The sequence below is a fragment of the Vanessa cardui genome, chromosome 18 (genome assembly GCF_905220365.1).
Source record: "Vanessa cardui chromosome 18, ilVanCard2.1, whole genome shotgun sequence".
Lineage (NCBI taxonomy): Eukaryota > Metazoa > Arthropoda > Insecta > Lepidoptera > Nymphalidae > Vanessa > Vanessa cardui.
In genome coordinates, this window is record NC_061140.1 from 4,507,782 (window position 1) to 4,535,763 (window position 27,982).

The following is a 27,982-nucleotide window of genomic DNA, read 5'->3' on the forward strand; positions in this document are numbered from 1 at the left end:
TACATAGCAAAAAACAATACAAGTTCATTTCAATTTAAATATGATTATTTAATCAAAATAGACACCATAGACAACAACATTGGCATAAATATGGCAGTTTTCAAAATTATGTGACGCGAAAGCATCTCGTTCGTGATCCCAGAGGAAGGAGTGAAACATGTGGACACTTTGCTGTCTTCTCTGGCCAATAGTAACTGCTACGATTATTCTATATCTGAAAGTTATAAAAAAGAAAATATATTTATTAAAAAATCATAAGTGACTATTGATCGTAAATATTTTTACAGAATTTAATAATTAATTGGAATCTAACAATAAATTATACTTGGACTAGTAATATTTGTATATGACATAAATTTCGAACACATATTTTATATTAGATTTCAATCAATGGATTTCTTATTGTAAATCTTAGCTATATTAACTATGAAACTATGGGTATATCTATCACCCGCACTGCAAGGTCATGTCTTATGTTTCAGATATTAATTAAAGAGCGCTATTACGTAGGAGCGGGATGTTTACGGTGACTGCTCTTTATTATTATAAAGTACCCTTCTCAAAAGATAATAACTCAACAAATATGTACGTTACACGTTTACAAAAATGACGCTAAAATAAAAATAAAAAATATAATTTTTACCATAGACCTCATGAACATTTCCTACTTCTACAACATAAGCAATACAAACAAGACATAATTGATACACCCGCGATCATTGGTAATATGTACATAACCATCTTGTATTAAAATTATTAATAATATATAGAAGTATGTCTAGATTCCTTTATATATTTTTTTCTTTAGTACATGAAATCCTTTTGTTGTGGTAAATTACATTCTACATTGTGATTTTGATCGTCATATTGACGATTTAATTATAACAATAGATAAGTTCCTCCTGACATACCTGTCATAATTTTCTTCTTTTATCGCCGTCCTGATATTTTCCGCTAAACTAATACAGAGATCTGGAATAAGTTTTTCGCTATATTCGACATCAACAAGTTCTGAATTCACTATGCGCTTTAAGATTTTTTCTACATTTTCAATATTGAAGCGTTTTCTTGGATTTAATTGATATGTGGGCTGAAATGTTCGTACCTGTTTTGAAACAGATTTAATTTCAGACATATTTAGTTTGATCAATAAGATTCCTTAGCTCTTGTGTATCTATTATTTTTTGTGTTAACTGTAATACAACAAAGTAGAAAGCAATAATGATCTACATTATTATCTAAGCAAAAAATACACATCAATTTTAAGAAATTTTGATATTTTTTATTGTTAATTAAGTAGGTACCTGTTAAGTACCAGTAATTGCAGTTTATTTAAATCTCCACAAAAATTATTCTTATCTATACTTATTTCAGCTGATAAACCGTTACCATTTTCTGTTTGTTGCTTATTCGGCGATTCAATCCGAATCCGCTCATCCGAAAAGAGAATCTTTTATATTCTTTCGACATCTTAAGAAATAATAATAATAAGTAAAATTGTGCTAAAGTTTAGTAATAGACGCTTTTGTTTAGTAATACAACAGTTTCAAATAACCATCGTGATTTAAGGGATGTGACTAAATATTCATTTGGTTCTTACCTACTTAATACTAATAATCATAACACTTGATTCAATTCAATTTTATAATAAATTGAAAACCAAACGGAATGAAAATAATATTTATTTCCAATGTGGCAACCTATATATATATATTTTTAGAGAAATATTATATATATTTTAAATATGTACGGGTATTGTTAGACGCCCCATACACCTACAATAATATCGCACAATATATCTGCATGCACAATATTATTGAACGTTTAGGGATAGTATTGAAACATTGCACAATGATTGAACAAAATTGAGCGTGCTTAATTTTTATTATACGATATGTTTTGTGGCTTAAAATTGCGCAACATTTTTCATTTTAGTTTTCGGAGCGATCGCGATCAAAGGGTTTTCTATTTCTCATGTAGTTTTCAAAATCGTTTTCTTAATTTAAGGCTAAGTCGTTTAAAAGCCTTTCGTGAGTGTAAACTGGCCTTCTTTTCAACCATTCCTTAACCCGGTTGTTCATGAAGCATTAACTTCACTTACAGGTCAGAATTAACAGAGTTGATTATTAGATTTATTAACTACTCAAACTGTATGACTGAAAAAATTGCACATTTCTGCAGGAATATTATGTCTCATCGTCATTTATAAATATTAAAATAAAAGGTTATTATTTTTGACATTGCTTGTGTATCGTTTATCTGTGTCACTATAATCTATGCGTTTACTTGTTAGTTGTTGTTATGTTTGGCTGTACGGTGTAATACCTTTACCCTCTAAGGAAAGAAAAAAGCGAAAAAAAAAATTGGTGTTATGACTTTTGACATCTACCAAACTTTAAATATTAATATTTAATAGTGAATTATCCGCTTATCTAAAAGTTAGTAAGTAAGTACATCTTCCAAATAATTTATTTGTATATTGATAACTCAAGATGGTAAATGCTACAAAAATTACCGATGCTTTTTAATTATTTCATAGAGTGTAAATAACATTGCCACAGTTTTTTATTTTTATTAAGCTGAAATTAGTAACTACAAAAAGTTTATAATGGTACCTAATAAATTAAAAAATATGAATCAACAGAATACATTGACCAAGTATTTCAAAATAAAAACAAATTCATTTAAAGAAATGGATACGAAACGTAAAAAGAAATTTAATTTAAGTATAACCAAAACACCTACAAAGTCGCCTAAGCTAACACTTGAAACCGAACATGTGGTTGATTTAATTAGTGATGAAGATGACGAAGAGTCAATAAGTTCTAAAACATGTGAACTTAATCAGAGTCAGACAAGCTCGTCTGAATCAACATTGATCTACACCCCTGAAATGCAGCATAAATCCCCTGTAAATCAGTCGCCTTGTGGAGAAATTTCAAATAAATCGTCAATGTCCCCTGGCTCAGGTTACAAATCTTTAAACAAATCATCACCAAGTTTCCGTAGCCCATCCACAAGCCGCAAATATTTTTCACCCACAAAAAAGAGAAGTATTGCAGTCAGAACACCTACCAAAGCTAAAAGAAATCTTTCTGATATTATATCAAAATGTGAAAAACAAAGTATTTTTAATAATGAAGAATTTCTTCAAGCTTCAAACAATGTGGATGACACGAGTAAGTAATTATGATAACTCAAATACAGTACTTTACTTAGTAAACATGTTTCAATTTAATTGAACTTAGTAGTTCTAGTAGTAGTATTAGTATCTAATAACTTGTTTTCATTTACAAATCATAGTTCAACAAAAGAATATCATATACTAATTAAATAAAAATAAATATAATTACAATACCAATTTCATATTTAATGTTTTATTACAAAGGTTCTCTATTACGTTCCAGCAATTTTTCTATTAAAGATAATTTATCAGTTTTTATGTGATGATAATTTGAAGCCACTGTTAGAAGAAAGTAGTTGCAGTCTCCTGTCAAGTGCAATGACAGTAAAAAAGCCTGGCATGAGATTAGTATGTAGATTGTATTGGCACAAGGAGGGCTGGCGTAGATGGGATCAGGTAAAGAAGATTATGATTGGCAAATTTCAAGTTGATGATCCAACTCTACATGAAGCAATAAACTCTCTTATAGAAAGTGGATTTATTACTGTGGCAAATAGTAACAATGGTTAGTACTACGTTTATTGAGTTAATTTTAATAATAAAACAAATATGCTTTTCCATATGAAATACATGCAAGTATATAATTATATTGTTGCTATGTCTGCTTCATATTGCAATGAATTAATGTGACATATTAGAAATTGAAAGTTTAAAAAATTGGTAGGTCAGTGTCTTTGATGTAAATACAATTTGTAGCAGTATATATTGTTATCAACTTTATTTTCGCTGGAAAAACGCGTTTCTTTCACATGATGTTGTATTGTGCGGGGTATGTGGAACTCGCCGGCGCTGAAGGCACTGGAACATCCACTAAAAACCATGGGCTTCCAAGCTAGAGGAGTTCCTGGGGTACAGAGAACATCTCTACTTCCGACGACGTTTACAGCTGGAGGAGAAGCTGCGCACAACGCTGCTGTCTTCCCGGTCTTCTTCGTCGAAGCGAATCCGCGGAACTCTCCTCACGCGCTCGCTCGCTCTTTCTGCGACATGACACTTTCACTCCAGCACCAGCCATCTCGTTCCAGCACCTCTCGCTGCTTATCATGGCGGTTATAACGTTGGTCAATGGGCCTCTGAGGCCCCCAAGCGGCACACTCCATCAGGGTGTGACACGCCGTGTCCATAGGCGCACCACACGCGTGGCAGGCGGGTGTTATTTCCCGCCTCACTATCATGTGCAGGTACTTACCGAAACAACCATGTCCGGTAAGCACCTGAGTTAGTCAGAATGTGAGTGTGCCATGACTCCGTTGCCGAAGCCAACATTCCACAGCAGTGGGCCGAGAACCGATCCCTGTGAAACGCCGCAAGCCACCTGAAATCGGTCAATTCGCCCATCACCGGTCCACGGTCCCGGAGGTATGCCCCCAAAAGTCGCTTAAGATAAGAAGGCACCCTGTGGTATCTGAGTGCCTTCCTTATAGTCTCGAAAACAAGACTGTTGAAGGCATTCGCCACGTCCAGAGTTATCGCCAAGAAAACATCCCCTCGGGCCACCGCCTCTGTGGTTCGGGTCTTCAGGGCATTCAGGGCGTCCATCGTTGAACGGCCAGCCCTGACCCGTCTGACTCTCTGAAAGACCCGGCCCCACCTCTTCGAGATGCTGAACAAGACGAGCAGCGAGAATCTTCTCTTGCCCGCTGGACAGACTCGTCAAATAGTTCCCGAAGCCTCCCACCTAGGTGTACCAGGACGTCCGACAGAGTCTCCACCTCTTCCTCTACTCTCCAATTTAACACTCTGAGCGCTGCAACAGGAGTGGCGAACGAAAGATCCTCAACGGATCCGCCCTGATGGCGTAAGCAGGTGTGAACCTGCCCCCTGTTGAGTAGGGATAGGCTGGATAGTAGGGCCAACACTTGGACAGCTCTCCCTTGTGGATTCGTAGCAGGATTTCCCAAGGCCCGCGATTTTGCATTAACGTCGCCGAGAACCACTACTTGTCTTGGCGAACGACTGGCCACCGCAGCTGTGAGAAAACCGAGATGATTTTCAAACTCCGCCAGGCTGCGGTTAGGGGAGAAATACTTGCCAACAATTACGTACTCTCTCCAACCCACCACCACGTAGCCCGAATCCTCTCGATGAGAGAGAGAGGTCGCCGTTCTGCTCCTCGTGAGGACCGCCACAATGCCGTCCACGTCTCCTACCCAGTGAGGTAGGGGAGGGACGTAATAGGGCTCACAGGCCACAGCCAGGTCGATCCCCCACTCCGCCATGGACAGCAGCCGTAGGTCCAGAGCCCCGGCACAGTGGTTAAGATTAGTCAGGAGAATGCTGAATTCAGTGCTCATGTCGACAGTGCAGCTTTCTCCTCGGCTTGGCGCCGTCCAACGTTGGTAGTGGTCTGGGTGCTTAAGGCCATCTTACCGTTCGTGATCTAACCTTCCGGTACATTCTTACACAAGCGTACCTTCTCAGTGCATTCTGCCGATTTGTGCCCTTTGCCACGGATAGCACAGGAGACGTCCTGGACGTCTCTTGTGCCATCTCTGGCGAAATCGTCTCCGGCGCTATCGGGGCACTTGATTTGATTGGGGCCAGTGATAGGTGCCGTTGGAGCAGCTAGTGGCGCCCGCTTAGGTGCGGGTGCATATTTTGGCTGCGGAGCCGGATGGGCCGCCTGTGTATGCGACGAATGCGTGTGTTGCTGCAGTAGCTCCCGCCTTTTATTCGCAGCTAGAGAGGGGCGCTGTATCTTCGCAAGCAGGAGCCGCTCCTCCAATTTCGTAATTTGGGCTTTGAAGATATCGCCGATCGATGAAAACTTCTCTAACGTCTGAGCGTCCTGGGCGGAGCCGGTGGACGTCTCATTTGCCACTGCCATCGTGGTACGCATCTCCGCGAACTCGCGGCGATGAGCCTTTAACTCAGCCTCGAGGCTATCGCTCTCTTTACGCAGCCGGCCATTATCGGCGCGGAGTTTTCGCGTCTGATCCGCCTCAGTCCGCGATGCCAGGGAATCTACAATTCCCTGAAGTGCATCTGCCGAATCCCTCAGTTTTTTAGCGTATGCAACGTGCGCATCGCATGTGGCGCCGCCCTCGCGGATCAGTTGGAAAGTTAGTAGATGCCCGCGTGGCCATGTGGTGACAACAGCCGTTCGGAATGAGCTCGTGCATACGGATTGAACTTGTGAAAATACCTAAAAATATCGTAAAATAGTATTACTATACAATATATATACTACGAAATATTCAATGTTCACTGGATACAAAAGAATGTCGAATGGTTCATTAATTTATAGCTATGAAAAAAATATCACAAAAATATGATTTTGATCACACAAGGACCACTGCATCAGAGCCATACATCATGCTTTGAGGAAAACGAAATAGCATTAATTTAATTAGTACAAGAGGCTAGTGAAATTGCTATAAAACTAGAATCTACAATTGCTCTAAAAATACTTATTTAGTATATCCATTTTGAATGTACAAACCTGCATATTTGCTACAACGAATTATCCTCATACAAGTAACTGCGTTTAAATCAGATCTCAATAATACAATTTACAATTTTTTTATACACCCTCAACGTAACATCAGACCCTTCGTTTGTTACCCTAGTTGGTGGTAAAACTTTTCCTTCGATATGTTTACCATCTACATCGATAATTACTCTCACGTTAGAGACATGCCTGCTTTCGAATAGTTTTTTTACCTAAAATTCAATTCAATCATAAGCGGCAACACATTTACTCGGAAGGGTTGGATTTAAATTTTTTTTTAGTACATTACTTACCTTTTGATAACGATTTTGCACGAAATAAATGTAAATAAATTGATAGAAAACCACATTGTATTATCGTCGAGGTCAAAACATTCATTATTTTCGACTAATAATGACCTCAAAGTGCGTACGAATCATATACTACTTGGGAAGGCGCCAGTCAGCTGGGCATCTACGTATTGCCGCCACTGTTCTGCGAGATGGCGCTACAGTAGGCGAATCGCGATACGCACAGGGCCTATTACCAAACAACAAACCAATCGTCAAAGCAAAACAAAGTCTGTTAACAAGCCAAGTTCAATATTATAACGCGATAGAGAAACAGAAACCAATAAACAAGCGAGGTTAGTTGTAAAAAACTTCCGAGAAACATTGATAAGACAATATAATTCCGACACGACCGCACGGTACGACAAGAGCTCGAGCGCAATCCATATTTTTTTTTAAACTAAAATAAGTAAATTAATAATTTTTTGTAGGTGAAGAAATAGGTTTTGATGAATTGCTAAAAATACTTAAACAGGATGAATTGAAGTTAATATGCAAAGAATTTAAAATTAAAAGTACAAAAAAGGAGGAGGCTGTGCAATCATTAAAAAATTTTTGTAGTAAGAAAACAAATATAACCAATTACTTTGGAGGTAGTAAAAGCACAAATGAAACTCGAGTTTTGAATTTGTAAGTATTTTATACAATATATATTTGATATTTAGGTGAAGACCTATAAATGAAAATAATTATTAAAAATAGACTGATATTCTCACACAAAATATTTAATTGTAAGCTATTTCAAACTTGAAATTTTTCAAAATTAGATAATGTTCTTTATATGTGTTCATTAACATTACGATTTTATTTCATATTGCTAGTATATCAAAGTAATTTATTTCTCATGTAAATGCAATTTTGATTAATTTCTAAAAAACAGACAGATTTATTTTTGTAATATTATAATATTAGCCTAACCACAATGTAAATACCAAAAGGCACCCTACACTAAAGAATTTTAAGTTGACTAAAGTATTTATAAAGTTCTAACGTACCTACTTTCAGGCTGCGCTCTAAAGTTGGACCGTGTTACAAACTGTCAGATGCGGCTCGAAACACACTTAAGGAACTCTATATCCTCATGTACCTGGGCCTGGATTATACTATAATAAAAGAAAAGAAACTAGAATTAATGTTGATCAATGATAAGATAAAAAGGGAAACATATCCCATTGATAAAGATATGGAGATTGATAATGCAAGCTTGGTATTCAAAAATAGAGAGCAATTTTTAAAGTAAGTTGAAATTAAAATGCTTTTCATAATTTATTATTTACCTATATATATTGAAATCATAAATATATAGCTCATGTCCAAGTCAGAAATAAAAAAAATTAATCATGTGTAAAATATTACTTTGAGCAAATTCGATATTTAAAAAAATTAACTTATGGATTTCAATATAATTAGCAAAGGAGTCTTATAAGTTATAGACTTAACTTTTATTATAGTCTTTGGGTAAGTCATCAACACATATATTACTGCTAAACAGCAAAACCAAGTATTTTTGTGTTTCTATTTGTTGAGCCAATGTAATTGGCTTGGTGGTAGGGCTTTGTGCAAGCCCGTCTGGGTAGGTACCACCCACTCATCAGTTATTCTACCACCAAACAGCAGTGCTCAGAATTGTTGTGTTCCGGTTTGAAGGGTGAGTGAGCCTGTGTAATTACAGGCACAAGGAACATAACAACTTAGTTTCCAAGATTGGTGGCGCATTGACGATGTAAGGATTAGTTAATATTTCTTACAGCGTCATTGTCTATGGGTGTTGGTGACCACTTACTATCTGGTGGCCCATATGCTCTCTCTGTCTACTACCAATTTCTCGATTATGCTGACGCATGTTATCTTGATCTAAAAGAGGAGCAACTTAATAAACTTGAGCGTCTCCAAAATCTTTGCATCCGATTCATATTTGGTCTTCGTAAATATGATCACGTTTCTGAATTTCGTAAAAAGCTCAAGTGGCTCCCAATCCGGCTTCGCAGGAATACTCACATCCTTCAACTTCTATACTATATCCTGTTCAACCCGTCTTCTCCTTCATATCTAAAAGAACGTTTTTAATTTCTTAGTTCTTCACACAGCCATAATCTTCGTTCTGAAGAGAATTTGGTGCTAAAAATACCTCCCCATACAACATCTTTTTATAGTGACTCATTTACAGTCCAATCAATTCGTCTTTGGAACTCTCTTCCACTAGAAGCAAGACGTGCACCAACTATTACTTCTTTTAAAAATATGATAAAAGAGCACTATCTTGCTTCATAAAGAAAGCAATATAATATAATATACTGCAATTAAATATTTTATTTATTATATAAGTATCTATAGTATGTAGATGTATATATTTATAATGTGTATGTATATTATATTATTATATATTTATGGAATATTTGTTTATGTATCGTATATATATATTGTATCTATTTTTTATGTATTAAATAATTTGTACACCCCTGCCATCCTATCTCTCTCATCTATCAAAGGTTGCCTGGAAGAGATCGCTGTTTTAGCGATAAGGCCGCCTATTGTACATTTTTCTTTTCTTTGTTTTTCTTTTACTCCTATTATTTTTGGTGTGCAATAAAGAGTATATAAATAAATAAATAAATGTCGTCCGCCAACTAATACCATAAAAAAAGAAAACTACAGTCATAAAGAGACAAAACCTCTTAGTTTCCAAATTTGGATATTACTTATAGTACCAACCTTATTAAGTGGAAAAATTATGTCTGTTTATCCATAACTCTTAATGAATATTTCAGATATGTTAATGCTGGTTCATTATATGAAGACATTGAGGCAACTACTGATCTGTATGAAAAGTGTGAAAAGATTAAGCGAGTTTATGTTCTATACAACGAAATGACTGAAGATGAATTGATTAGGTAACACTTTTAATTATTAATATGTAATTTTTATTTAAAAATAGTTAATTTAATAAATGTTTGAAGGCAGTTTTTAATACGACAGTTTTTAATAGGTATCTAAAAGATATTTTCGCATTATATATTTTAATGTTATATATGAATATAATATTAATAATATAAATTATAATATTCCTCTATTCTTCTCTTCTCTATTTTGATGTTTTATTGGTAAAGTCAATCTCAATTGTGGTTGGACTAAAGATAAAAATGATTTTGATTTGAAATTGACTTGACATTGGTTGAGATCTAAAATAATCTGTGGTTACTATAGATTCGCTAAAAAGTAGCACATAGTCAATCGAAGAGCTTACTTAAACCTAAGTTTATTTATCGATGCATCACAATAAAGCCGAGATGCATGCATCTCCACCCATGAGATTTCAATATTCCATGATGTGACAATCTACGGCGTGGTACAGTCAGCGTCAAATAATTAGAGACACTCAGGGTATTAAAATAATTAGACGCAACCAAAAAGTCAATAATATCGGTACAAACAAAGTTTCCTTATTGTTGTCAACAGTATACGCGCTCAAATAGGTGAGACGTTTAAAATGTCATATAGATCGTTTCAGTCAAACCGCCATAAATATGGTTACAGTCATCTCGCCAGTGGTATCCAAGCATTCTAAGTGTTCAAAAATACGGAACGCATTAGAAAAATATACTTTACTGCTATATATTTTAAATACAATTTGTCACATCAATTAATATTGAAATATTTATGCATAATATGAAAGAGATAGAAACTACTGTTATCCTTTTCACTTTAAGCACGAGGTCACAGATGTCTCGTTCTTTTAAAAAAATCGTGCATAGCCGTTTAGGACACTTGATTCTCAAACCAGTCTCTAATTATTTGACGCTGACTGTACCGGGTTTTATTTAACCAGTGTGGTGCAGGACCACAGATTAAGTCGGCCCTGCTTCTAATGCCCTAGAATCTATATTATAGACATGCACTCTATGTAATAATTGAAATATTTTTGTTGACAGTTACATAAAGCTGCCTGTGTGGCTCCGTCGGTACACACCGGCATATAAATATGTGAAAATTTTGGAAACCGGAATTCAAGAATTGAAAAAATCAAAAGTTGATGATTATATAGTTTTAGCTGTCGACATTCTTTCGACACTTATAAAGCAAAGCGCATTCAGAGAACACAAGAAAGCGGAGTGGTATTCGGAGAAGGCGCTCATTCTGGATAAATTATTGTTCCTTCCCGAGCAGGTAATAATCAATTTAATTGATTTAAAATTGTTATTTTGGTTTATTTGTGACAAATATTTGATAAAAAAACATAATAGGTATAGTATGACACAACTTAGATGTCGCATCGGTAAAATTCGTAAAACCGATAACATACGAATTAAGTACGCTATCCCAAATTATCAATATTTATTTCTCACGCGAATATGATCTTTGCACAAACGTAATAACTTGTAATATCACATGACCTAATATATTCGTCAATTTGACGCGTCGATTTACATGCACTTGCTTTCTCTGACGCGTGAATTTATAGCGACGAATAGCGCGATAGGGAGCTGTTTCTATTGGTTGTGTTAATCGGCAGTAATCGGTTTTATTTCCATTCCATTGCATTTTCCGATGCTACATCTAATTTGTGTCGTACTATACCTTTTTATATAAGTTGAGTGTTCCATTGTTTAGTTGTTATCTTTAAAGACTTCAGACCAAATCTCCGGGTCGGAATATAAAAATAAATACAGTGGATTTTTTGGGTAAGAAAGTCATGAGTACCCTTGTGTAGTCCAGAGTCTGGAAACACGCACATGCGTTTCGCTACGGCATTTTGATCTCCTGTTCGTCATACATAGATCATTTTGACAAGTTTATACTCGTGGTACCTTATATGGGCAGATATTCAATTGCTTTTTGAGAATTTTCACTTATTTTAGGCAGCTGAGGTACTATTAGAAGGTTTCAACTCGAACCTTCCAGAAAAATATCTAGATTTCATGCGACCTCGAGCTAAGCTGTTGGCGAATCGACAGACAAATCCCATAAGTTCAATTTTAAGGGAACAGTTGCTTTCGCGAGCTGATAAATATGACATACTGGAAAAGAATATAAAGGCGGTGCACATACAAAAACAGCCAATGTAGTGAGTGTAACATGTATTTACTTTGTATGTGGAAACTTGATATTGTTCAAAATCAAAATAAACTTTATTCAAGTGAGCTTTTACAAGCACTTTTGAATCGTCCCCAAAATCTTATGGAAAAATAAGACAAAATCGACTTTATTGTTAATTATCAACCTGTATAACATTAACTACATTGTAGTGTGTTTGATTGTTTGATTTAATTGAAAGACCTTTGATCAAAAAACCGTCGAAATTTATTCATCAAGCGAAATTATTCATAAACATAGTTTTACAAAACTTTATGCCATCACACTGTAAAGTAGGAATTTTGCAGATACGATTTTGTTCTTGGGACCCGTCGATTTAACAATTAAGTGAAGTTACCACTATTAGCTGCTCTAAACGTTCCACCCACTATGGGCGGCGTATAGTCTATTAAAGCCTGAAATACTAAAAAATACATAGATAAATGCCAATCATATTATGCCCATATTTCCGTGTGATTTAGAAATATTATAAAACCTTATAAATAAGGAAGAGATAGATAGATGTTTTTTCCTACTTTCCTACATTTTCAGTAATGGCGGTAGAGGCAAAATTAAATTCGAGACACGCACTGCCGATGGCATGCTCGTGCACGAAGCTGAGGAGTACTGTATATACCACTACATCAATGAGGGAAAATACACACACGGTAATTAATATCATACTAGTTTTAGTATTTACGACCTCCGTGGTCGAGTGGTGTGTACACCGGTTTTCAAGGGTACCCCACTCTGAGGTCCCGGGTTCGAATCCCGGCCGAGTCGATATAGATTATCATTAGGTTTCTATGTTGTCTCGGGTCTGGGTGTTTGTGGTACCGTCGTTACTTCTGATTTTCCATAACACAAGTGCTTTAGCTACTTACATTGGGATCAGAGTAATGTATGTGATGTTGTCTCATATATATTTATTTATATTATATTTATTTATGTAAAGCTGTAGTGCCTTACAACAACGACAACAACAACAGCCTGTAAATTCCCACTGCTGGGCTAAAGGCCTCCTCTCCCTTCGAGGAGAAGGTTTGGAACATATTCCACCATGTTGTTCCAATGCGGGTTGGTGGAATACACATGTGGCAGAATTTATATGAAATTTGTCACATGCAGGTTTCCTCGCGATGTTTTCCTTCACCGCCGAGCACGAGATGAATTATAAAGACATATTAAGCACATAAATCAGCGGTGCTCGCCTGGATTCGAACCCTCAATCGTCGGTTAAGATGCACGCGTTCTAACCACTGGGCCATCTCGACTCTTTAGTGCCTTATTTCACTTTAAATCGGAATACTTTCTTGTATTTAGGCAAAGAATATATAAAATTTAAGACCTTATAATATATTATATTTTCTAATATATGCTGTGAAATCAAATTATTGGTACAATTGAGTAGACCCAAGGAGTATAACTTTTTTGAAAAACGAACATGATCTTATTCATAATTTATTAAATTTACTTCTTGGGAGAATCTTCATTTCTAAACAGTTTTAGCGTTGCATATAATTTACAAATCCTTTAAACGATTCAAATGCCTGTAACAAATAACCAATAATAATCAACTTTCAGGTGGGCATTGGGAAGGCAAGATAGTGACTACAATTTTCTTCCTGTTATTCTGGGACATAATATACGCCCAATTGAAAGGCGTTCGTGGGATTTTCTTGTCCCACTACCAGACTTGCCCTCTGGACATGTTTTGCGAAGGCTTCTACAACAACAGGAAGGCTTTGATTGAGAAAAGACTTAAAGAAATAGAGGAATGTACGACTGAAGAACTTTTGGCCAAAATTGAAATCGCCTGGGAGAGTCGACCGGAAAGTGAGTGAATAAGCTGTAAATCAAAGTAACAGGCTTTTATCAATGATTTTGTAGTAAACAGATATGTTATTAACGCGCAAAAAGTGAAGACTAGAAATCGTCCTAATTGGGACGTTTGCCTTTAGTCGTTTTACGTAGTAATACGTTATAATACATCATACTTACGTAGTAATACGTTTTGCGTAATTAAACCATCTAGTTATATCCTTTTACTTATTGTTTTTATCAAGCTATCCTTTTTACCTGTAACGAAATGTAAAATAAACGGTCCCCGGCGCGGCACGCTTTTTTCTGTTGTTTAGTATGGATAAAACATATCTGTTTATTAGAATATCATTGGCTTTTATTTAATTTTTTCGATATATGACGTATTTTATCTATGGTAAACATTACTTGAGTTGGAATTAGTATTCTCTTTTGTTAGGTTAGTAGTTGAATACTTGTAAAACAATCTCCTTTTATTAATTGTATTTATTTATTTATCTAGTACTAGAAAAAAGTTGTTGCCAACCGGTATACGCACACTAGTCAATTTATATAATGGATTGTTAAGCTATGACCTTTTTTAATTTTACACACAGTTAGTTCGTTTGTGTAAGTCAGTGGCGGATTTACAAATTTGCCTCTAGTAGGGTTTTCGATTTTTGCCACCCCAACTGACTTTTAAAAATAGATACATTTGTTTAGTTCACAATCACAATTTATTATGAAATTGAAAATTTATGATTCGTTTTCTATCGTTCTCATTACATCATTTTTATAGTGATAGTGCCATGCTGTATAACTTCGGGTTAAAGCCGAATGGGCCAGCACGCCCGGGGAAGTACCAGTCTCACTTAAGATTGGCGTAAAGTGGTAGCTTTGCTACCGTGTTTCGTCCGGCAAGTGAGAGTTCCAAAACCAAAACTTGATGGTTGTGTAGAATTTGGTTAAATTACTTCAGGAGGGTACCATCAGCGACAGCAGTGGAGAATCCTTCTGGGCATCCATGTACAGGACGTACACCAGCTGAGCAGGGATGCCTCCGAATGGAGGGGGGGGGGGGGGGGCGGATGGTCAATTTTGCGCTTGTCACTGTTCGGGGCAAGCGGAGCAGGCATCATAAGGCAAACCATACCACCCTCGCTGTGGACTTCTGCAACATAAGGAGACTCAACTCCAACCCCAATGCCGTTCACTTCCACCTTGAGACGACATAGCCGGCCTTGCTCTTTCTAACCGAAACCCAAATATCTTCTCCTGCCGATACGACCTTTCTTTCGTATCCCGGGTACAAATTTGAACACTCCTTTGTACCACTAGCTGGGGTATGCGTTAACGTCAGAGATGATATCTGTTCTCGACGCCTCGGCAGCCTTGAATAGCAGGTCCTGTCGATTATCTGGTTGCGCGTAGACTGCTATAACCATCCGCGAATCTATGCGTGCCTTTATAGACCCCATAGCGGAGATGGCGAAACCGACCGACTGGTTGAGCACGTCCAAATGGCTACAGATTCCGTGCTGCAGCAGATTCCACCCGCAGAGGTCATTATTCTGGGCGACTTTAATGCCCACCACGCTGAATGGCTCGCCTCACGCACCACCGATCATTCGAGTAGATCTGTTCCGGACTTCGCTCTAGCATATGATCTGACACAACTGGTCAACTCGCCAACGCGAACACAGGATGTGGAGGATCATGCACCTTGTCTGTTGGACCTTCTGCTGACTTCGCATCCCGATGGCTATCAGGTTAAGAGGAAACTGTTGTATTAGGTTCTCTCTTCGCGTCGAAATCGACTCTGGATGACCAAGGAAAGTCTCCACCAACGGTTCTGCGGTGTGATACCACGATGCCGGAGTTTAAATTCCGGCAAAGTGCAGTTCGTAAAGCACTTCTTTCCTTGGATATTCATAAGTCGAGAAGATCGGATGGCATCCCTCCAATCGTGCTACGGACATGTGCTCCCGAGTTGGTATCGATATTAACGCGTCTTTTCCGGCAACCCTACACATTAGGCGTCGTCTCGAACTCCTGGAAAACAGCTTTGGTGCATCTGATCCCTAAAAAAGCAACCGCTCAGAGCCGTCCAATTATCGGCCTATAGCCATCACCTCCTTGCTCTCTAAGGTAATGGAGTCCCTTATTAACTGCCAGCTCCTGCGGAATCTAGAGGAGAATCAGCTGATTAGTGACCGCCAGTACGGTTTCCGTCGGGGTCGCTCAGCCGGTGATCTTCTAGTTTGCCTTACTCACAGGTGGGCGGAAGCAGTTGAGAGCAAGGGGGAGGTATTAGCAGCTAGTTTGGACATAGGAAGGCTTTGTGTGGCATAAAGCGCTTCTTTCGAAGCTCCCTTCCTATGGGCTTCCCGGGAAATTGTGCAATTGGATTACCAGCGTTTTGGCAGATCGGAGCATCAAGGTCGTTGTCGACGGTGCATGCTCTGACGTACAATTCGTCAATGCTGGTGTTTCACAAGGCTGCGTTCTATCATGGGTGATAGAACGCAGCCTTGTGGAACAGAGTGGTCTCTGTTTCTTCTGCATATCCATGATTTGTTGCAAATCAGTAACATTCACTGCTATAGACGATAGTACCGTAGACACCTCATACACCGGCTGGGCTTATATTTCTCGGGAAAACGTCGAAAACTTTACAAGGCACAATTTCGGCCCCTCATGGAATACTGTTCTCACCTCTGGACGGATGCTCCCCAGTATCAGCTCCTTCCATTAGACCGTATTCAACGCAGAGCGGCTCGAATTATCTACGATATATATTTTTTATTACTGTAACATAAAGACATTTTGGACTAAATTTTCCGCCCCTCTAAATCTGCCGCCCTAGGTTCCAGCCTACTGGTAAATCTGCCACTGGTGTAAGTTCCTTTGTAGTGCTTCTCTATATAGATGTATAAGTAATCCAAGCATAGAGGTGTAACGGGAGCGCTCGTCGCAGCGGAGGTGTCGGGCGTGCATGTCGGCGTGGGGCGGGGGGCGGCGCGCGCGGCGGCGGCGGGGCTGGCGCCGGCGGGCGTGGCGCGGCTGTGCGCACGTCTGGCTGCCGACTATGCGCACGCGCACTCCGGCTTCCCCGACCTCACGCTGTGGAACGAGCACACGGGCGAGGTAGGCTAACGGTAGGATTTAAAGGTCTGGAGGCCCCCGGGCCACAAAGTAGTGGGGGCCCTAGGCAAACAGAAGCGTGTACAACCTAATAATTATATTATCATGAATTAATTACTTTTTTTTATTTCAATCAGTAAGCTATGATTTATTTACTTGTATGGTAACTTTTAAAATATTAAATAATAACATTATTATATTTATATTTGTTAACTTGCTGAAAACTGTGGCCCCCACTAATGTGGAGGCCCCAGGGCAGTTGCCCCGGTTGCCCTCCCCTAAATACGGTCCTGGTTGCTCGGTTCAAACGGTTGAATCGAGGAACGATTGTTTTTCTTCGACTTCAAGTGTTCGTATAATTACCGGCACGAGCGGCGTAACATTTTCATTGGTGGCGTGTAACGTATTGTTAATATCGACCAATGTCTACCTGTCAGCTCTACTGTAAATAAGAGAAGGATTTACTTGTAACTGTTCCAAAATTTCAATAATCGTTTTTTTTTTTTCATACCAAAAAACTCACGACTTACAAAACAGATTTCACGTTTATAAGAAACTAGACATTTAACGTCCGTTATATCATATATAATGATTATATATGTGGGATATAGCTAGATTTATATATATTCTTTATTATTTATTTCAACGTAATGATATCAATCTCAGTGACAGACAGAATATAAAAACTAACAGACGTTTCTGACATTACAAGTGGCCAGTCATTATCAAATACATAATATACTTAAAAATATATAAACTATTTCCACATATATGTATGTCAATATGACAATTATGTCTTTTTATTATATCAATAGTAATGAAATACTATAACAAATAAATAGATTGCATTCGTGGAAGTGAAGACGGACTCGGACAAGCCGTCAATGAAGCAGATCCAGTGGATGCACTACATGCAACAGCACGGCATCCACACGGAGTTCTGCTACGTGGGCGCGCACACGGGCCGGGCGCGCTCGCGCAACACGCAGGCGCTGCGTTTGTAGCACGAAAGCGTTCGAAACGGTTGTGTACACTACTGAAAGAACCACAGTGTTCAAGTTATTGTTGTGATATGTATTAAACTAGCTAACTAATATTATTGTAGCCTAACTTACTCCTTATTATATCAGTTATCTTCCAGTGAAAGTCCCGCCAAAATCGGTCCAGCCGTTCTAGAGATTAGCCGGTACAAACAGACAGACAAAATTTTTAAAAAAACATGTCATTTTGGTATATGTACCGTGTATATATACATATGCATTGAGTAAAAATGGGTTATTTTAATGTTTACAAACAGACACTCCAATTTTATTATATGTATAGATTTAGATTTGTAAAAAGAAATACGACTGCTTGTATTAACCACTGCCTGTACATATTGGCACAAAAACTTGATCATGTGATCTCAGATCTCAGATTGTCTGTATTCGAGCATTTAAGAATTGTTATTTTATTTTAATATATACGTATTTGAATTAACATTTGATGTATGTAAAATAAACCGAGATTTTATATGAATATCATAAAAATGTATATTCGAGTTTAATAAATGTTATTTTTTATAACATATCTATTTTTTACACATCTATGGAATTTATACCAAAAAAAAATAATAAAAAATATGTAATCTAATTTAGACTAAGACATCAAAAGCACGAGCGTCACTCACTCGTCACTCTAATAATCTTATAATTAAACGTAGATGGTACACTTTCATAAGTTAATACGTCTGAACTTATATGACACTGCACAAAATTACAAATATAAGGATACTCCACAAGAACAATTGAAATGGTCAATTTCAGGGGTCATTGTCCCCTTCGTGGTTGTTTGAACAGAACGACCCCAATGTGATGTCAATGACGAAATAAGCGCGTATTATATTTAGATTCCAACATAACGTAACGAAAAGCCTAGTTTTAGCTTTTTTTGAACACAGTTCCGTCTTATCCAGGGTATAAGGGTTCCAAAAAGTGTATTTTTTTTTCAAGTCGGGTCAAGTCTTGTACCAAAGGTCAGGTGCCTAAGAAAGATTTTTAAAACTTTTTATAGGCAAAGGGAGATCGCCAGATTTCTAACGCATAACGTATGATGCAAGTTCTGATTAAAGAAGGCCGCATCAAAGTTGACATACTGCGTCACACATGTATTCACTATTGGGGCTCGATTCTTCTGGTAGTGTTTTGCACTTTAAATCAATGCATTATTGTAATTTTAAGAAAAAAATATAGTGGAGTATATTTATTTTTATTTGTATTTATTTAATTGTTATGAAAACAAGCTGTCTAAAATATTTTTTATTTTCGGAACATTTATTTTAAGATTAGTTAATATATTCGTAATTATTGTTGTTATATTCCTAAAAATTCAAAAGTGGTGCTCTATGGTGTAATTATCAATAATGTGCACTAATTGTCTCTTGACAAAATTGTTGGTGAATGTTGTTAAGTAATAAATTGTTATGGACAGTAATTTTGTGTTTTTTTAATAAGTCGAACAACAATGTCTATACAATCAACGACACATCAAAATATTTATCGAGACTTTGACTCAGATATTCGCTCTCATAGAAAAGATTGCTGATAAAACTGAAATAAAACGCCGAATACTGCGCGAAGACCTTTTACCGCTTTGGGGCACGGACACAGAAATTTATAATCTTTCAGATGGGCCCGTGTTCCGTTAAGCACGTAATTCTATAGACACATATAATGAGCTACTATAGTAGCGGCACGCTATGATGGCCGTTTTGACGTTTGCCTGCTCATGAAGTTTCGTATTTAATAAATAATTACATCAAAGGAGCAAATTGTTGTTCTTTATTGTCAATAGTGACGTGCAGTTAGTCATAAAATTTATCGAATGTGATTTCTAAACTAAAAATATTAGGGTACTGCGAAGATAACTTTTTTTATGAAATAAATGTGAAAGTAGATAATATTTTAGAAAATGAACTTATAATTAATGTAACGATAGCAGTGAGAGTGAAAGCAGCAGTATGGACGAGTCCGATAAAATATAGCCACTAGTGTTTTTGTTTTTTTTTTTGTATCAATTTATTTCTTGTATGTAATGTGTTTATAAAGTTAATCATTCTAATTCCAATTTTTGATTTAAATTGATTTCGTTCGAATATATTACTTAAACTTATATTTTTTTTCTTAAACCTTTTTAATCAGATACTACTTGCAACAAAAACTTGAATTAAATTACTTGCAAAAAAACAAAGATTTGAATATATTATATCGATAATAAATTTACATTTCACATCATTTTTTTAATGTGTCAAAACGGCCATCGTATCTTGCCGCTAGTATATAGTCCAGGAATTTTAGCACTAAAAATCGGTCCGCTCTGATTAAAATCCTTCTACCTGATTTTTCGATTGGATTATGTCGGAGGGTGCCCCCCAAGTATAAAACCGAGTTTCTGTCGCCTGAAACCGCGAGCGTTAGCCGCCATCTTGGAAAACGTTTTTTTGCATATCTCGTAGCTCGGAGACGGTAAGTTTTACGTAAAAAACCGAAGAAATCTTCTTTGTAGAGAATAAAATTTCCCACCTTTTTTATACTAAACTTTTCCCCCTAAAGTTGATATTTTCCCATATATTTAAGTAAAAAAACAACATTTTTTTTGTTTTTGTAAAGTAACTCAATCAATTTTGGAGATACGAAAAAAATTTTTCAATTAAAGTTGGAGAGCATGAAATTTTCTACAAATTTTATATAAAACTTTTTGTACAAACTTTTTTTACTAATTTTATACAAAAATTACTTTACAAAAACAAATAATTTGGTTTTTATTTACTTAAATATATCGGAAAATATCAACAATAGGAGAAAAAGTTTGGTTTGAAAAAGGTGGGAAATTTTGTTCTCTGCAAAAAAGATCTCTTCGGTTTTTAACGTAAAACTTACCGTTTCCGAGATATATGCAAAAATACATTTTCCAAAATGGCGGCTAATGCTCGCGGTTTCGGGCGACAGAAACTCGATTTTATACTTGGGGGGCACCCTCCGACATAATCCAATCGAAAGAAGGATTTTATGCAGAGCGGATATCTAAAAATCTTGGACTAATAGTTTTAGATAGGATTAGTAACGCCGGCTTTTAGACTATACGGAACAAAAAGTTTGTATATCACATATTTTTGCTAAGCACTCAAAAAAATATCTACTGACATTTAAAAAACTTATTGATTTCATTCTCTTTGATGACATTGACATTTTACTTCTACATCATATACTTTCATAATCTACAATACAATTTGAATCGTATTATTAGGAATATTTATTATTGGAAATACCAGTGAACTGGTTTTCAGAATCCATGTTTCCAGTATATTTGCCGCTACTAGTGATGTCGGCGGTGTCCGCGATATCGGTGTTGTATCTGTACTGCAAGGACAGCGGCAACCGGAGGAAAGGATACATAGACGTGAAGGAAAAGCCTTGATATTTACATTTCGTTTATTAACTAGCCACGTACTTTATTAATGAAGAATTTTAAATAAAACACATGTTTGTAACAGATTATTTAATTTTAAAATATAATCTAAATTCATAACATGGTATGTACAACAACAATACACCTCTAGGAAAATAAGGCACCTATTACACATAGCTGTAAGTCTACAGACAAACCGATTAACTACCTAATAATATAACTTTCACCATTTGGCTTAATGTGATACCGCCCTATCCGAAATCAAGAATACATTGAGCATTAACAGTGGTACAAATATAAAATCAACTAGAAGACGTATAAATAAACGATTTTTACGTTTTTAGTTCAGTCTACTACAAACATTAGTAGGTATAAAAGTAGATCTATTCCTATATTATGAGATAAATATATATAATCGAATTCATTCTTCCTATATCGAAGGCAAGTTTTAACAAAAGCATGCAAACGTTTTTTGTATAGTACGCAACAAATTTACAACCGTCACCTACTTTATATATAATGGTAACTAAATTTAAAACATAACCAATAGTTACATTAACAAATTAATTTCGAAAAACCTCGATTACCTTAATGAAATAAGTCGAAAACAGTGTGTTTATGATGGAAGCTTATGTAATATTTACAAATGGTTTTCAGTAATTACTTAAAAAGTTACGCTAGTCATTATTTTGCTTGTTTAAAATCGTAAAAGTTTCACCAAAATCTATTCAAAATAATTGCACTTAATATTTTGGTCTTACACTTAATAATATAATATATTACATAGAAAATTTGGCTTTCGTTAGAATATCGTAAATTTTAAATTTACATCAATATATATAATGTCGTACAGTCCACTTATAATATATTTTAACCTACGCGTATCAATATTGTATGAACGCATGGCTTCTACAGCTGCCTGCAAACACTTTCATACTAATTTGCGCTTTCATTTTAAAATATATGCATGTTATACAAAATATTTTCCATATGCAATGTAGTGTATAAATTGTATAATATTCTTTATGTAAATATATATGTTTTTAATTTAATATTCCAATAACAGTAACAGTAAAGCCGTCTTTGTCGCCGTTACTCGACTATAACAATGTTATGTCAGACGTCTTCATGAGTCTCGACGGATGTTCAGGGCTCCTGGTTGAAAAGAAAATAGTATTAAGTACCATTGACAAATGTATAGCAAAACTACTCATTAAATTGGATTATAAAATAATGTCTCACATGTCGGGCTCCTGTTTAAATGGCGTGTCGTCGAAGAGCGTGGGAGGCGGTAGTGCGGCCCCCAGTGCGCCGGCCGGGCCCCCCGGGGCCCCCGCGCCCCCAGCGCCCTCTGCCGCGCTTTCCTCAAGCGTCGCCTCTGTCGATGCACCTAGGGTTTGTACTCCTCGTTACACAACAGAACTCACCACATGTGGCCGTCGCTTTACACGTCTTAGTGACGTGTCTATAATCGGGACACATGAAGTGGGTTCGATTTTTATTTTTATTTTTTTATTCAGGCGTGTTAGTGAGTCGAGATGGCCCAGTGGTTAGAACGCGTGCATCTTAACCGATGATTGCGGGTTCAAACCCAGGCAAGCACCGCTGTTTCACGTGCTTAATTTGTCTTTATAATTTATCACACACATGTGACAAATTTCATAGAAATTCTGCCACATGTGCATTCCACCAACCCGAATTGGAACAGCGTGGTGGAATATGTTCCAAAACATCCTCAAAGGGAGAGGAGGCCTTTAGCCCAGCAGTGGGAATTTACAGGCTGTTGTGTTAGTGAGAGTGGAAACGAAAGAGATCACGTGTGACGCACCTCCCAGCAGCATCTCTTGCAGGAGGCTGTCGACGTGCGCGACCCCGAAGAGCTTGGCGAACTGTATCTGCTCGATCATCTGCCACGTGATGCTCTGCAGCGGCGGCAGGCAAAGTAGCAGTTCGCCGAACCGGCCGCGACCGTCGTACTGCCGGTCGCTGATGTAGTCCTCGAGATTTATCTGGATCTGGTAGCGCAGTTGCTTTATCTTCTGCGGCTGCGAGAGACCCTTCGCGTCTGAGGAATCGACGAAATATTTTCATTTTTAATGAAGCAAATACCATTTGCTGCCCCGTGATTTCCAGTCACATGAATTTCTTTAATTCGGTCTAGCTGTTTTTTATATTACCTGATCAATTTATAATATAAATATATAAAAATGAGAGAACAAGCCAAATTTTACAATATATAGTTTACATGAATATTAAACGAAGACAGCATTTATTAATCGCAAGTACCATTGACAGTATCATGTATTATTTATCTTTTTTATTAGTTTTAACCTTACGAAGAAAACATCGCGATAAAAGCCACATTCGTTGTATGGAATTTGCCTTTGAGCTGCTAGCTTAATACTTGTTTATTTATTGCGGTGATTATTAATAAAATTTAACTCACTGGGATCGAAGAAGACGATGGCCTTCAGACACGCGAACTCAGTGTCATCGATATCGATCTCCCGCAGAGGCTTTACGATCTCGTCCATCACTCGGATGCCGATCATGCTGATGTCTATGTCCATCCTGCCATCTGTTGGAAACAAGAAACATAAATGAAATATGAGTTTCCACCAACCCGCATTGGAACAGTGTGGTGGATTGTGTTCCAGACCTTCTCCTCAAAGGGAGAGGAGGCCTTTAGCCCAGCAGTGGGAATTTACAGGCTGTTGTTGTTTTTGAAATATGACAATGAATAGCAGAAAATTCATAAAATATAATAAAAGCTCGAGTCAAACTAACTAGTCTATTCCAGTCACAGAAGAGGGAAAAGGCAAATAACAGCTTTGAAATTGAATTTAGATGGGATCCAGATCTTAAATAATGTATATTTAATATGGGGCTAAAAATTGGTTTATTCATTGCTATCGAAGATATTACCAGAAATTCCGAAATAAAATGTTGATATAAAGTAAGTTAAATAAATATATTTGAATCGAGAACATAGGAGTGGGGGGGGGGTGTCGGCGTCAAATAGTTAAGTTAAATAAATATATTTGAATCGAGAACATAGGAGGTGAGGGGGTAAGGGGGGGGGGGTGGGGGGTAGGTTCGTCGTTACCGATGTTGTGCTTGGCGATGATGCAGTTGTTTCCGAGCAGTAACACGTCGCTGAGGTGCAGCGAGCGGCGCGCGCAGCCCAGTAGCAGGTGCTCGCCCGCGTGCGCGCGCAGCAGCGCCACCTGCCATGCGGGGCTCCGGTTACACGATTGTGTGCGAGAGGGTAGTCAGCGAGGCCATTGGAAACGGAGGCCTCCTGGCTTTTTGTTATTGTGATTGACAAAAAAGACCTTTGAGAGATTTTTGAGTTGAGAGTGAGAAAAAAAACAAGAATATAAGAAAGTATCAGATAAATTGAACTTTTTGTTTGTCATAATTATATCGAAAACAATAATTAAATTTATAAAGTTATTGGTCTAAAAAATATATGTAGACGCTTGATAAAAGATAAATAGTATATGAAAATAATGTTGACGTTCCATTGCACCTTCCAGAAACAATTACGACAGATCTAATTAAATGTATGTCAAGTGTTATATAAAACAGGAGATCAAATTTATGTTTCATTTAAATATAATTCGAGCTCTACAAAAGGGGAAGGTCTTAACATGTATTAAAATAACGTACTCTTCAAGTGCATTGTGTGTGTGTGTGTGTGTGTGTGTGTGTGTGTGTGTGTGTGTGTGTGTGTGTGTGTGTGTGCTTACCTGGTCGTCTAGGTGCAGCTCCGTGAAGGCGGGGATGTACTTGGCCCACTCCACGAGTATGAGCAGCTGTTGTTTGATGGAATCACAGACATCGTTTATCTTCGCCAACTTTCGGTTGTTGATTTCCGCGTCCGACACGTTGTTTGTCTGTTTGAAATTCAATTATTCTCTAAATACTTTTGGAAAGTGTTTTAGAAGTTACTACTAGTTCTTATTTAGTGGTCAAAAGGTATTCATAATGACTTCTATCAACTGCTTTAAGCTTTACTACTACTGTATAATGTATTTATCTGAAAGGTACTAAGCTATTAATAAACATTCTCCACATTTTTTTCAAACCATTATATATATTCCTATGTGATTCATGATTCCTAATGCGAATAAAAAAAGTCCTATGATTTATTTTTGGTTTTGTTTTTTTTTTTAATAATTATAAAATCTCGAAATCGGATACTTTAAACGGTAAATATAAGCATGATATTAGTTATTTGTGCATATTAATCTTATACGTTTCGAATGGTTTAAAAATGGTAAAATAATCCATTTAAATTGGCCCTGTTTTTGTATAAGATTTATTGAGGTAGTTACTACAAATTCCGAACGATTAATAAATCTAAATCACAAGGCGAACGGGATTCTCAACCTTGAAACAAATCTTGTTTGTTTTTATATATTTATTATATATGTTTGTTTATGTAATAAAGTGCTCAATTAAAATGTTAATATAAATATATAATATATACATATATACTTTTATAAATTACACGTTTAATCTATCCTTGATTTTATTAGTAACAAAACAAAATTACCATAAAGTCATACCTTAAAAGTTTTTACTTCTATAAACTGTAAATCCAGTCTAAATTTCGACTAGAAAGAAAAGGTTCGCGCGATTATACTAGAAATATTATCGATAGTAGACTATTTACGTGTAGTTTATTCCAGCAAAAAGATGACAAAATCTTGCTTATTTTTTATAATCTGTACTAATATTATAAATACTGTTGCTTTTGATGTAAATGAATTTTCTTTTGAAACAAGCTTAGACTCCAAGAAAGGGCGTTTTAAAGCACTTTTTGCCTAGCGTTTGACGACCAACACTTAAAATACGAGCACAATTTGATGCGGCGGTATTTAATACACTGTTTTTACCGACTGTTATTATTGAAATGTGTTGAATAAATACATTTTTGCGATTCAACGGGGATAATGCTGCTAGCATTATTGCCACCATTCCACGCGGTCAAGATTTATACAGTAACTAGTTTTAGTTCATATTTGTATATATTTAAGCATTTAATGTTGTTAATTCTTATGTTAGTGAATTAGAAAAAAAATTATAATATATATATCATGGTATGAGCAGGTTATAACGAGGAATGAGGGCCATGTTATGGGGAAGGTTTTGAGCTTGGGGGTGGATGGAAATAGAGGAAGGGGATGGCCAAAGAAACAATGGAGAGATTGTGTGAAAGACGATATGGTTAGAAAGAATGTAACTTGGGAGATGACGTCAGATAGAGAAGTATGAAAAAAGACATGCTGCGCTGGCCCTGAGTAAAAGTGTGATAAGCACAGCAGTATGAGGATCTGCATAAACACTCTTTATATATAATAGAATTCTTTATATATTATATAATAATACTTGGTGGTAGGGCTTTGTGCGAGCCCGTCTGGGTAGGTACCACCCACTCATCAGTTATTCTACCGCCAAATAACAGTACTCAGTATTGTTGTGTTCCGGTCTGAAGGGTGAGTGAGTCAATGTAACTGCAGGCACAAGGGACATAATATCTTAGTTCCCAAGGTTGGTGGCACATTGACGATGTAAGGAATAGTTAATATTTCTTACAGCGTTATTGTCTATGGGTGATGGTGACCACTTACCATCAGGTGGCCCATATGCTCGTCCGCCAACCTAAACCATAAAAAAAATACTCAGTGATAGAAATATTTTTCTAAATATCCGTATCTTACCTCATCAATAACCTTTCTGCTTAGTAGCTCAGCGTTGAGTAGCGACACTACGGACAGTCCATTGGCCTGTGTGGGCTCCTCGTACGACGGCCGTCTGCAATTTATACGGTCTCGTTCGTTCTGTACGGCTGAAATTACATGTAAACTATTATTATTTTACACGATAAAAGTTTTCAATATTTTTGTGAAACAGTTAAAACATAGATTTTTCTTAATTATTAGCGATTGAAGACTATTTACATAATCAGTTTGTTAACATACATTATTTATATAATACATAAATATATACATCTATTTATATATATACGTTTATATTTAAAGGCAAATGTTTATTATATAATCGTAGTTATAAGTTGTATAACAGAAAATAATTTATACATTTAATTATTATTAATGCGTCTAAAGTTGCTATTAATTTATCTCATTTTAATTAAGAAACAAATAATATTAATTAAATTGTTTGTGAGTTTAGAATTGCTTATGTGAGGTAATTAACGACCATATACGTATTGGTGTGATATGAGATAATGACGGTCGTTGAACATTCCTCAATATATCACTTTCTTTTCATAAAATAGATAGTCGGATAGGCAAATAGGCTACCTAATGGTCATCCCCCATTCACCAGTAAATGTTAACCATGTAGGGCTTTGTGCAAGCCCGTCTGGGTAGGTACCACCCACTCATCAGTTATTCTACCGCCAAATAACAGTACTCAGTATTGTTGTGTTCCGGTCTGAAGGGTGAGTGAGCCAGTGTAACTAACTACAGGCAAAAGAGACAGAACATCTTAGTTCCCAAGGTTGGTGGCACATTGACGATGTAAGGA

The 27,982-nt window shown here is 36.6% G+C and overlaps 3 protein-coding genes across 9 annotated transcripts in view; 1 reads left to right on the plus strand and 2 right to left on the minus strand.

Annotated features, from left to right (window-relative positions):
* Positions 1-27: 27 nt before the first annotated feature.
* LOC124537190 (dynein light chain Tctex-type 5-like) lies at positions 28-1,470 on the minus strand. Its single transcript, XM_047113926.1, has 3 exons — positions 1,390-1,470; positions 912-1,105; positions 28-214 (listed from the first exon to the last, which is right to left on the minus strand). Exons 1-3 carry the CDS (start codon positions 1,468-1,470, stop codon positions 49-51), a joined length of 441 nt encoding a protein of 146 aa, XP_046969882.1. The 3' UTR covers positions 28-48.
* Positions 1,471-2,316: 846 nt separating this feature from the next.
* Positions 2,317-18,097, plus strand: LOC124537450 (fanconi-associated nuclease 1-like). 4 transcript variants are annotated; one of them, XM_047114295.1, is made up of 12 exons: positions 2,317-2,446; positions 2,645-3,179; positions 3,408-3,689; positions 7,396-7,594; positions 7,970-8,200; positions 9,733-9,855; positions 10,894-11,128; positions 11,821-12,026; positions 12,587-12,702; positions 13,619-13,870; positions 16,812-16,981; positions 17,821-18,096. In XM_047114295.1, the coding sequence occupies exons 2-12, from the start codon at positions 2,693-2,695 to the stop codon at positions 17,980-17,982; spliced, it is 2,463 nt and encodes an 820-aa protein (XP_046970251.1). In that variant the 5' UTR covers positions 2,317-2,446; positions 2,645-2,692; the 3' UTR covers positions 17,983-18,096. The 4 variants fall into 4 exon arrangements, with proteins under 4 accessions (XP_046970251.1, XP_046970250.1, XP_046970252.1 ...); XM_047114294.1 differs by lacking the exon at positions 2,317-2,446 and having other exon boundaries at positions 2,484-3,179; positions 17,821-18,097; XM_047114296.1 differs by lacking the exons at positions 2,317-2,446; positions 16,812-16,981 and having other exon boundaries at positions 2,484-3,179.
* Positions 18,098-21,499: 3,402 nt separating this feature from the next.
* Positions 21,500-27,982, minus strand: part of LOC124537193 (transcription factor HNF-4 homolog) — a 63,388-nt gene continuing 56,905 nt past the window's right edge. For 3 of the 4 annotated variants that reach the window (XM_047113932.1, XM_047113933.1, XM_047113930.1), the window contains exons 4-10: positions 27,154-27,281; positions 25,177-25,323; positions 24,531-24,651; positions 23,871-24,002; positions 23,253-23,489; positions 22,667-22,814; positions 21,500-22,579 (exon numbers count right to left, since the gene is read on the minus strand). In XM_047113932.1, the coding sequence (XP_046969888.1) occupies positions 22,525-22,579; positions 22,667-22,814; positions 23,253-23,489; positions 23,871-24,002; positions 24,531-24,651; positions 25,177-25,323; positions 27,154-27,281 (968 nt within the window). In that variant the 3' untranslated portion in view covers positions 21,500-22,524. The remainder of the gene's footprint in view (positions 22,580-22,666; positions 22,815-23,252; positions 23,490-23,870; positions 24,003-24,530; positions 24,652-25,176; positions 25,324-27,153; positions 27,282-27,982) is intronic. The other variant, XM_047113931.1, reaches the window with a different exon arrangement.

Coding starts and splice junctions, on each gene's coding strand:
- LOC124537450 (XM_047114294.1), top strand. CDS start 2,609: ATGGTACCTAATAAATTAAAAAATATGAATCAACAGAATACATTGACC. Junction 3,180..3,407: donor AAACAATGTGGATGACACGA/GTAAGTAATTAT, acceptor ATTACGTTCCAG/CAATTTTTCTATTAAAGATA. Junction 12,703..13,618: donor TGAGGGAAAATACACACACG/GTAATTAATATC, acceptor ATCAACTTTCAG/GTGGGCATTGGGAAGGCAAG.
- LOC124537190 (XM_047113926.1), bottom strand. CDS start 1,470: ATGTCGAAAGAATATAAAAGATTCTCTTTTCGGATGAGCGGATTCGGA. Junction 1,106..1,389: donor TAAGCAACAAACAGAAAATG/GTAACGGTTTAT, acceptor GTTTCAAAACAG/GTACGAACATTTCAGCCCAC. Junction 215..911: donor AAAGAAGAAAATTATGACAG/GTATGTCAGGAG, acceptor TATAACTTTCAG/ATATAGAATAATCGTAGCAG.